General features: G+C 49.7%; 1 protein-coding gene across 1 annotated transcript in view; it reads left to right on the forward strand.

Annotated features, from left to right (window-relative positions):
* ADRB3 (adrenoceptor beta 3) overlaps window positions 1-2,493 on the forward strand; it is a gene marked incomplete at both ends in the record, with an annotated part of 9,514 nt that extends 7,021 nt beyond the window's left edge. The window contains 3 exon segments of the mRNA XM_082608686.1: window positions 1,567-1,587; window positions 1,589-2,429; window positions 2,432-2,493. Coding sequence (XP_082464812.1) covers window positions 1,567-1,587; window positions 1,589-2,429; window positions 2,432-2,493 — 924 coding nt within the window.
* Window positions 2,494-11,421: the final 8,928 nt, after the last annotated feature.

Below are 11,421 nucleotides of genomic sequence, written 5' to 3' on the forward strand. Positions count from 1 at the left end.
CTAACTCTAACCTCCCAAAAGCCCCCAGCTCTAAACACCATCCCAGGACCTCCCTGGTGGTCCAGTAGCTAAGATTCTGCACTCCACCACAGGGGGCGCAGGTTTGATCCCTGGTTGGGCAACTAAGATGCCACAGTGTGGCCCAAAAAAAAAAAAAAAACCAATAAAACCCCCAACCATCCCATTGCAGGGGTAACCATCCTACATGCATGAATCTGGGGCTAGACACAAACATTCATTCCATAGCAGAAGGAACCTTGAAGATTTTTGCCAAGGGTGGGTCCACCCCGCCCCTCTGAGTGCTGACCGTGCCTTCCTTCAGCTCCCCAGGAAGGGCTGCAATGCAACTCCCTCTCTTTCCCCTCCCCTGACTCCAACTGAACCCCAACTTTCAGTCTCCAGCCTCACTGGATCCCACAGAAAGCAGTGCCTTCAGTAGCGACATCTGTGAACTCAAAGATGATGACACAGTGTTAATTCCACGGGTTTTGTAAAGAAAACGTCCCGGGTTCACAATCCACTGACGATCTATGTAACCTTTGCCAATCACTCTGAAATGCAATTTTCTCATCTGTAAAATGGAGGTAACACTATCTACCTGGGTTAAAATGTGTAGCACAACCTTTGGGACCTGGTGGGTTTCCAGTGAGTGTAAAGAACTGTCTAGAAGCCCGCCTCCTGATTTCCCGGCCTGGGCTTCTGCCTGTGACTCTCCATTTCCTTTATTTGAGGCGCAAAATGTGACATTTATTAAGCGTCCCGGGGCTGGGGGCCTTGCACTGCCATAGATGGCTGGCCATCCTGAACTCGGGGTCAGTGGGTTGGCTTGTACACACGAGAAAACGTTCAGACGAATAAAAAGGAAAGGAAGACATAAGGGGTGATGGGAGGGGGTGGCGGGGTTTACTCTTCTGAAGCCACCCCAGAGCGTGGGAAGCGCTAGGGGAACCCCAAGAGCCTCCCCGCCTTTGTTCCCCAGCCTCTTGGCTGCTGGGCTGGCGCGCCCTCTAGTGGTCCTCCCGCTGCAAACATTTCTTTTTAATTAGATCAGTTCCTTTGACAGTCTGTCCTTGAGGCCACTCAGCAAATTTTTACTGAGAGACTTCTTTGCCGGGGAATATTCAAGGCAATGGAGATATATCAGTAACCAAAACAAAACAAACCCCTGCAGTGTTCTTTCTCTAAACTAACTCTATAGCCGGTTAGTAACTTCCATCTGGATCCCTGAAGCCTGTTATTTGTTCCTTCTTTTGTATTGCCAAAGGTGAGTTTTTAAAAACTAGCATGCATAGACCACCAAGTAAAATGAAACCAGAGCATCGTGTAATATTGGTGCAAATTTAAGGAGTGAGGTTTTTAGCTCAATTTTAAGTGACTTGTCATATCTTAGTGCTTTTTCCTTTGTTATAGATTATGATTCTGCTTTTCCCCTGCTTTTTATGTTTGTTCATGAGTGTATTTACAAAGAGAGGTTCCTCTAGATCTGCACTGTCCACATGACTATTTAAATTAAATTAATTACAATTTAATACGATTTAAAATGTAGTTTCTTACTTGTACTACAAGGTGGGGCTCCTGGTAGTGCCGCGGGGGGGCCGCGTTGGCGCTGACCGGCCACTGGCTCCTGGGCGCCACTGGTTGCGAGCTGTGGACCTCGGTGGGCGTGCTGTGTGTGACCGCCAGCATGGAAACCCTGTGCGCCCTGGCGGTGGACCGCTACCTGGCCGTGACCGACCCGCTGCGCTACGGCGCGCTGGTCACCAAACGCCGAGCCCGGGCAGCAGTGGTCCCGGTGTGGGTCGTGTCCGCCGCGGTGTCGTTTGCCCCCATCATGAGCAAATGGTGGCACGTCGGGGCCGACGCCGAGGCGCAGCGTTGCCACTCCAATCCGCGCCGCTGCGCCTTCGCCTCCAACATGCCCTACGCGCCGCTCTCCTCCTCCGTCTCCTTTTACCTTCCGCTCCCGGTGATACTCTTCGTCTACGCGCGAGTTTTCGCGGTGGCTACACGCCAGCTGCGCTTGCTGCGCCGGGAGCCGGGCCGCTTCCCGCCAGAGGAGTCTCCGCGGGCTCCTTCTTGCTCCCTGTGCCCCGCCCCGGCGGGGCCGTGCGCCTGGCCCGCAGGGGTGTCCTCCTACGGCCGGCGGCCGGCGCGCCTTCTGCCTCTGCGGGAACACCGCGCCCTGCTCCCCTTGGGGCTCATCATGGGAACCTTCACTCTCTGCTGGTTGCCCTTCTTTGTAGTCAACATGCTGCGCGCCCTCGGGGGCCCCTCTCTAGTGCCCGGCCCGGCTTTCCTCGCCCTTAGATGGCTAGGCTATGCCAACTCTGCCTTCAACCCGCTCATGCACTGCCTCAGCCCTGACTTTCGCAGCGCCTTCCGCCGCCTGCTGGGCCGCTGCGGGCCCGAGGAGCACGCCGCCGCCCCCTCCCCGCCCCCGCGGCCCTGACCAGCCCCGCAGAATCCAGGCAGCGCCCACCGCTCGACTGGTAGGTAGCCGAGGGTTGGCGGCTCGGGATCAGGAAGCATTCGGTATCTCCTTCAGTCAATTTTTTTTTTTTTTTTTTTTTTTTTTTTTTTTGCGGTACGCGGGCCTCTCACTGTCGTGGCCTCTCCCGTTGCGGAGCAAAGGCTCCGGACGCGCAGGCTCAGCGGCCACGGCCCACGGGCCCAGCCGCTCCGCGGCACGTGGGATCTTCCCGGACCGGGGCACGAACCCGTGTCCCCTGCATTGGCAGGCGGACTCTCAACCACTGCGCCACCAGGGAAGACCCTTCGGTCAGTTTTTTGAGCTTGGGGTTCTGTAGGAGAAGATGGGGCGGGGTCTCTGCATCGAGGGAAGGGGGGGGCACTTAGTAGGGAACCAAAGTGGAACCCAGGGCCCTTTCTTTTCCCGCATCCCAACCCATCCTGCCCTGGGGTTGAGGCAAAGGAGGGCGGGCCGGTTGTTCTCCACCCCAGAAGCAAGGGCGGGCCCGGGAGGGGGGTGGTCCCGCTGTGCCCGAGGGCCCCCCTCGCCTGGTCGGCTCTAGTTTTGGTGTTCTAGCTCAGTTTCTTTGCCCAGATTTCTTGCCACCTCTTGGGCGGGCTTTGACTAGAAGACTAGAGGTCCCCCAAAGCCCTCGGGCTCAGCTTTGGTTTCTTTGAAAGGTTTGATAGCTATGAAGGTGAGAATCCACTTCTGGGATGAAGGCTGGACAGGCTCAGGAACGTGTGGGTGCGAATTCTTCCCGGGTAGGAACCGGGGCCGGGTTGAAGTTGGGTTGGGCTTTGTGGCAGGGTGGGTCCCCGAGGCTTTTGTGTAACTGCACGTGCCCCTCAAGGCCCCTGACCTTCACCCATTTCCCTCTAGAGCTCCTGTTCCCACCCTCTGCCCCTCACCCCAAGATACCTCATCTCCATTTTTTTCAGGGCTTCCTGGGGACTTTCTTAGGCCTTGAAGAAACAACTCCATTGATCCAGAACCCTTGGAGAGCCTCTGTCTGGCCTGTTCGGAATGAGCCCTGTGGAGTTTCCCAGCTGGAAAACTCTGCCCTCCAGAACCTGACCACTGGGCCATGAGAGGGGGAGGGGGTCTGGCTTGAGAGTCGGAATCCTTACCAAGTGGGTTTTCACCATTCTCCCTCCCTCTCTCTCTCTCTCTCTCTCTCTCTCCCTTTCCTTCCGAGAGATGTTTTCTAAACCCCACCCCTGAACTTCACCTCTACCTCAGCAGCTTGAGTATCTGGCTGCCCTTGCAGCAGCCGGGCTGGCTTTGGCTGGGCACCCATCCCCTTGCTCACTTGTGTGCTGTGTGCTTAGGGCAGAGAGCAGCCTCGTTCCATTCCTTCTGCCACCCAGACCCTGATGAACCAGTCAGTGTACTGGAGGCCCTGGCGACCCAGGCTGAGAAGAAGTAGCTAGAAAAGGTCAAGGTTTGGGGTTTGGTTCCTGGTTCCCTCACTACAGCCCTCTAAGCTCCAGCCTCCCTCACTTTAGACACAGGATGGCTCTGATCTACCTCACAGCAGGGTCAGAAGGACTTCTTTAGAGTTTTGGGGGGCTCCTGGGTTCGTGGGAAGGTGAACCATTAGAATGGACTCCTTCTTTTCCTTTTAAAATCAAATTAATAAATATTACTGAATGCAGTGTATCCATAGCCCTCTTTTCTCTCCATTTGTTTTCTTTGCATAATCCACTTTCTCCCTTCTTAGAGCTGGCTTTTGACCGAGGCAATAAATTTGGACCAATCCTTGCCCCTTTCTTCTTAATCCTCATGAAACGAAAAATGAAGTCTGTTTGGGTGAAGGAGATAGAGTTTGAGCCTTTGACACTCCTGTCTCCCCACCCTTTCCAAAATTCCTGGAAGCCATTCTACCCACGGGATTGAGCAGTGTGTCCACAGGAGGATGGGGCTGCTGTGCCTGGGATCAGGGCATAGGGAGCTCTCGTGCTATAAGCCGGTGGTGGATTCAGGAACCAGTTTTGTTTGGGGCTGTACGTGTGTGTGTCTGGACATGCAGACCATTGTTTGTGTTGGGCAGATGTCTTGGGTTATAAATATATTCTGACATTTCCCATCCTTTCCATAACCTCTACCTTCCCACTCCCTTTCCTGGGAGGCAGGAATCTATATTATCCTCTTGAAGTTAAACTGGAGTCACAAGTTTGAGCTCATTGATAATTTTTTTCCCTTATTTCAATTTTTATGAACTTTATCAGGCAGTTTCCTATGGAAGGAAAATTGCTATGGAAATCCCCGGGTCATTTTGTGGGTTCTTATTTAAACTCCATGAGCAGAGACCATTGTACTGGCTGATTTACAGGATAGCCAGTAAATCATCAAAAGTTTAACGTGCTGGATGACTGCAGCATACAATGCATTGGCTAAGTTCAGGGGCTCCAGGGATATAAAACTCTGATCTGCCCTGAGGATAAGCTCGGTGGATTTCCACATATGGGTGTTCCCTGTGAATTGGACCTGGCCTCAGCTGCTTTCTTTTGTCCAGGAGTCCAGGTTTTATTTCTTAGGATGTTTGCATACCAAAGATGACTTTCTCCTTTTCAACCCAGAGCAGTGTGAGATCTCTGGTGTCTGAGGTATGGAAAGTTTCTTGGCAAGGGCCTGCGGAACAGCTGGCCCTGCCTGGGCGTGGACGGAAGTGAGTGGGTGGGAAGAGGAGAGTGCTGAGCTGGAGGACAGGGGATGAGGGGTGACTGGGTTTTTCAGAGGGAACCTTCCTTCTGCATCAGGTGGGACTGCTGAGGGGCAGGCAGAATTAGGGGGAGGGGGAGGTTGATAACAGACTTTCCTAGGACTCTCCCCATGGTAGATTCTTCTGGGGAATGATGGTAAGTGCAGGCTGTGGTCCTTGTGGGGGGTCACGGGGCTATCATTCCATACCAGCTTCATTCCTCAACCCTTACAGAGTTGAGCAGTTTCTCCCTGTCGTCCTGGGGCCACAGGTGAAGGCCATGGAAACAGTGTCCTTTATGGTTCCATCCTAAAAGCCATAGGTCCAGGCTCCCTCTCAGACTCCCTTGGCGGAGGGACTATGTCTTTATTTGTGTATCTGTCCCAGGGAAAAATGGGAGCCGGCAATGGGGGTACAGATCTGCTAATGCCCGCCCCAGCCCCCTGCCAAACGCCCTGCGGATAGTCTGCCTTAGGCCAATTAGTGAGCAGCTGAAGTATGATGCTCAACTAACTGCCTGATGAGCAGAAACTCGCTGCTCATAGCTCTTTCATAGCTCATCCTATTATGGGATTAAGGAAAATCAGAATGCATTCCTCAGTTTCCTCATCTATAAAATAAGCGGAGAATAACCCTTTCTCTCCTCTCTTGCCTTTAGAAGGGGAGTGAGGGTGACTGGGATGGCTGGTTCTCATCGACCTCTGGGGAGCCCTAGGCAGAGCTTTGCAGCTTCAGCGTTTATGCAGAGCTTTTGTGCTCCATCCAAGGCACAAGCGGTGCGAGGCGCCCCCTGACGGCGGTTTAAGGTACAACAGGTGTGGACAGAGTTTGCAAGTTGCCCTGACTTGCAAAAACTTGAAGAGACCCTAGAAACGGTTTAGCCCAATCCTTTGATAAAATGGAGGAAGAAACTGACTTCTAGAGAGGTGAATTGTGAGTAGCCAAGATTACTGTAGTCAATGAAAGGCAACACTGCACGGAATTTGGAGCTCGAAAAAACAAAACGGAAGAAAGGAAATTACCCTTTAGGGAGCATCAATAAATATGCCAACACTCTAAGAGGTTCTCTCCAAATCTTATGTTATAGTGACAACAAAGAAAAAATACAGCTGCATGGAAATCAAAGAGCTTGCTGTGCTGATTCTAACCCAGTCGACCAGACTCACAAGTTCACTTTCTTTTCCCTGCACTCACTGCTCACCATCAGTCACACAGAGCAAGTGATTTAACATCTGTTTGCCTGTGAATCAAACGGAGATTATATTACTGCTCTACTCAGTTCCTGCACACTGGTTTTGAAGCTCAGATGAGAGGCTGTATATGAAAAGATTTGGAAACTGAAAGGGCTCCTCCAGCGTAAGGGGTGTCACGGAGTATGGAGCTCGGACTAGTCCCAGGTCTCCTGGTTTTGGTCTTTGTTTGGTCCTGCTTCTGTGGACAGCCTGGATCTTGGACCCACTTGCCTTTGGTCACTGTGAGCATGTCCTGCCTGGTCTTTCTTCCACAGGTTCGTCCCTACCTCAGGCTGATTCCACTGGTGTCACCTCCATGTCACTGTACACCTCCCCCTCCAGCTCTCTTTTCACGTTCAGACCCTGATCTGGCCTGTGCCTGAACTTTTGGTCGTGGTTTGGCTCACCCTACCATTGGGGTGCAGCATTTATAATGAGGTAATTTTAAGGGTGGACAGAAAGTTTGAGAGGGCACTTTTAGATGTCTGTGCTTTATGGTACATTCATGAGAATGTACCCTAAGGAACCAGAAGAGGGAGATGGTATATTAGTTTGCTAACCCTTCCATAACAAATAACTACAAACAGAAAATTATTCAGTTCTAGAGGCTAGAAGTCCAAAATCAAGGTGTTGGCAGGATCATGCTCCCTCTGAAGGCTCTGGGGGAAGAATCCCCTTTTGCCTCTTGTAGCTTCTGGTGGCTGCCAGCAAGCCTGGGCATTGCCTGACTCATAGCTGCCTCACTGCAACTTCTGCCTCCGTCTTTGCCTGGCCTTCTCCACCATGTGTCTGTGTCCAAATTTCCTCCTCTTATAAGGACACCAGCCATGGGATCAGGGCCCAGCTTAATTCCATAAGACTTCATTTGAACTTGATTATACATGCAAAGACCCTATTTCCAAATAAGGTCACATTCTGGGGTACCAGAGTTTAAGATTCAGCATCTCTTTTAGGGGGACACAATTCCACCCACAGCTGAGGGTGTGATGGGAAGCAGGAACACTCTTACTCTCCATGCTCATCTTATTATTGCTGTCTCAAACCCACATTTCCCAGGCTCTGTTTCATCTTATAATCAGTCAGAAGGGTAGTGGGCGTGCTATACATTCCTGGATTTCCATTTACGAACCTTTTCTCCCATCTCCCTGGGCCCCAGATTTGAGAGGCGATTCGTCAAGTCAGACCTTGTGTTTGTTGTCTCCTGTGGGCAGAATTTGCTGTGCATTCTCCATTCTTCCTTTCTTCCTTGAGTAACAGAACCCTTAAGTTTTATTGGGGCATGTGGCCTCCCTAAAAACACATTGCAGCCTCACCTGCAGCTAGGTGTGACTAAGTGACTTAAGTCCTAGCTGATTGAAGTGTGCAGCTTCCACTTCTGAAAGGGAAAGGGTGTATCCCCCATGTCTGCTTGTCCACTTCCAGCCGACTGGAATGCAGATGCGATGGTAAGAATGGAAGCAGCCACATTGGGTCATGAGATGGCAACCATGTGTTGCCAATGGCAGAAGAACCAGACATGGGGAGACTGGGTGTCCAACGGTGTGAAGTCATCTTTTTAGCCCTGAACTGCTTATGTTTAAAACTCTTAAATGAAAGAGAAATAAATGTCTATCCTGTTAAGCTACGGTTGTTTTCGCGTTTTTGTTTTTTTTTAATAGCAGCTGAATCAAACATATTCATCAGTGAAGGGAGGCAACAAGAGGGTAACAATGAATGGGCATCTCCTACATTCTGCAATGAATGTGGCTTGGCTTACAAGGCTGCCTTGCTTTGGTTCCCCTAGGGCATCTCTGGGAACTGGCATCTCTGTAGAGTCTGAGTTCGTGTCGTACCTGTGGCCACCAAGCCCATCTCCTTGACATTAATTCATATGGGGACAATGATCAGTGAGCGTGCTCGTTTCCCAAGACCACCACAACAAATGACCACAGCCTTGGTGACTTAAAAAAACAGAAATTAATTCTATCACAGTTCTGGAGGCCAGAAGTCTGAAATCAAGGTGTTGACAGGGCTGGTTCCTTCTGGAGGCCCTGAAGGAGAGTCCATTCCAGGCCCCATTCCCAGCCTCTGATGGCTGTGGCAATTCTTGGCTTTCACTGACTTACAGACACATAGCTTTGATGTCTACCTCTGTCTTCACTTTCCCCTGGTGTCCCCGTGTGTCCTCTCCTTTCCTGTCTCTTATAAAGACACAGATGTGTCTTTGTAGGAGACAGATCGGATTTGGATTTGGGGCCTATTCTAATCCAGGATGATCTCGTGTCAAGATCTTTGCCTTAATTATATCAGCAAAGACCCTTCTTCCATATTGGGTCACATTCTGAGGTTCTGGTTGACATACCTTTTGGTAGGGGGCACTGTTCAACCCATTACAGTGAGAGATCCATGTGAACTCTTTAACGAATAGTTCTGATCTCATGAGATTGTCATCCACTCCAGTCACCCCTCATGGAAGGGCTGTTTTCTCCAGAAGCTCTTGGACTCTGTGGCAGGTAGAATTCTGAGATGACCTCCAAGGACCCATGTCCTTGTATAATCCCCTCCCCTTGAATGTGGTGGGGCCTGTAATTTGCTTCTAACAAATAGGAAATGCCAAAAGTGATGGGATGTTACTTTTGTGATTATGTCATGTTATATGGCAGAGGGGAAGGGATTTTGAAGATGTAATTGAGGTCCCTAATCAATTAGCTTAGGTTAACAGAAAGGGAGATTATCCTCAAGTGGGCCTGACTTAATCAGGTGAGCCCTTTAAAAGAAGGTCAGAGGGCAGAGAAGAGAGATGCATCTACCAGTCTTGAGGAAGCCAGCCACTGTGAGCTCTATAGCTGCAAGGAAATGCGTTCCGTGTGAACCTGGAAGAGGACCCTGAGCCCCAGGTGAGACTGCAGCCCTGGCCAACATGGTCATTGCAGCCTGGTGAGACCCTGAGCAGAAGACCCAGGCTCCTGACCCATGGAAAGTGAAATAATAAATGTGTGTTGTTCTGAGCTGCTTTGTGGTAATCTGTGGCCCAATAATAGAATACAAATATAAACTTACTTCCCAATTCTGCCCCAGGCTGCTTTTTCTAACAGTCCTTCTCTGGTCCTGTTTTTAAAGATTTCCTATCAGAAACCAAAACACAGTGGGACCCCAAGCTCAGGAAGTTCCCATGATCTGCCATGGCCTGCTTTTCTCCAAAGGACTCTGGGAAACTCTTGCTTGTCTGGTCCAGGAAGAGCATCTCTCAGCCTCCGTCCTTCACTCCTGAGGGAATGACCAGTCATTCTATAATTCCTTCTCCCCAGCCTTTTAAGAAAATTAGGAACTAAAGAACCCATTTCACTAGTTTTCATTTCTGAGTTGCTAGTGAGGAACCACAGTTTATAACACACAGTAAACACAGTTCCCAAAGCCTCTTCAGCAAGAAACAAGATGAAGTCTTATTGCTTCTGCTGTTGGTATTCCCAGAAGGAAGAGTGGATGGGTCAGTTCTTCCCAGAGAAGAGAGTGCTGGGCACGGGAGAGCTTTGCATCAGCTCAGCGCCACCCACGGCTTCTCTGTTTTCTCTCCCCGTCACTGGATCATGTGACTGAGCCCTTCCTCTGCGGGCTCCCCTTGGGCCCAAGTCTGAATCTAACCGAGGTCGGAACACTCTCCCAGAGCCACGGGCAGCTGCTTTCCCAATGAAGAAATTCTTACCATTTTTGGGGAAGGAGAAACATATGAGGCTGGTGGCAAACATCAACGCTACGTGAAGACACAGAGGGGAGAATACATTTTGAGAGCAAACTAGTCCTTACTCCTTAACCCTAACTCTCATGCCCATCCCTTTGGTAGGCTTGCTGGCTAGCTGGTTTGACCTGTTCTGGTATTGCACTTCTGACCCTGTAGAATGAAACAGTTTTGAAAACTTTGCCTTGCTTTCCTTTAACATTTCTTGCAAGTTGTTGTAATGAAAAAGATCTGTTTCTTAAAAAAAAAAAAAAAAAGGTAGAAAAGTTGGACAAAAGTAAGTGAATATTATTTATGATACATAAGATATTGTTTAAATTAAGCAGATATTTTGCAGAACTGACATCTCCCTCCAGGCTTGGTGTGGTGCCTGGTATTTTTATGGAGGACATCTGGTGAGTTTACCCGTTACCCACAGCATATCTCAGGCCTTCATCACTTAACCGAATTAACTCAGATAGTCTTCACTGGGCCTTCTTGCCTAGCTCTGGCTTCCCTCCAGTTCATCTTCCACAAGCCCACAGATGGATTTTTCTAAAATATAAATCTGACAGTGTCATTCCCTTTCTCAAAATCATTCAGTGATTTTCTGAGGCGTTTGGGGTAGGATTCAGACCCCTTAACACAAGGGCCTGGCATTAGATGGACGAGTGCCTGCCTTCCTAACCTGATTTCCTCTCCCCCATACACTTTTATTCCAATCACACTTAATTTTAATTTTTTTATTTTTTGGCCACACCACGCAGCCTATGGGATCTTCGTTCCCCAACCAGGGATTGAACCCGGGCCCTCGGCATTGAACACACAGAGTCCTACCCCTGGACCACCAGGGAATTCCCCCAACGACATTTAAATTCACTAAAGAACTAATTTTTCTTTGTACCTTCACACAGACTGTACCCTCTGTCGCCCATCCAAACACAGATTGTACCCTCCGCTCACCCACCCACCCATCCCTTCCAGCAATAAGTAATAATTTTAAAGTGAACAGATTCTAAATATGTTACAAAGTAAAACTGACAGGGTTTGCTGATGGCTTGGAGGTAGGGTGTAAGAGAAAGAGAGAGAAGTCCAGGATGAGACCAAGAGTTTTGGGCTGAGAACCTGGCAGAAGGGACTTGCCACTTACTAAAATGGGGAGAAATGATGGGAGGATATGAAACTATGAGTTAGTTTTTAGATACAGTAAATTTGAAACGTCTATGAATGATTTATTGGAATATTATGTAGGCATTTGGATTTCCAAGTCGGAAGTTAGGAAAGAAGCTGGAGTCGGATATATAAGTGTTTGGTCAGGCCA

Source organism: Mesoplodon mirus (genome assembly GCF_964341445.2).
Source record: "Mesoplodon mirus genome assembly, chromosome: 20".
NCBI lineage: Eukaryota > Metazoa > Chordata > Mammalia > Artiodactyla > Ziphiidae > Mesoplodon > Mesoplodon mirus.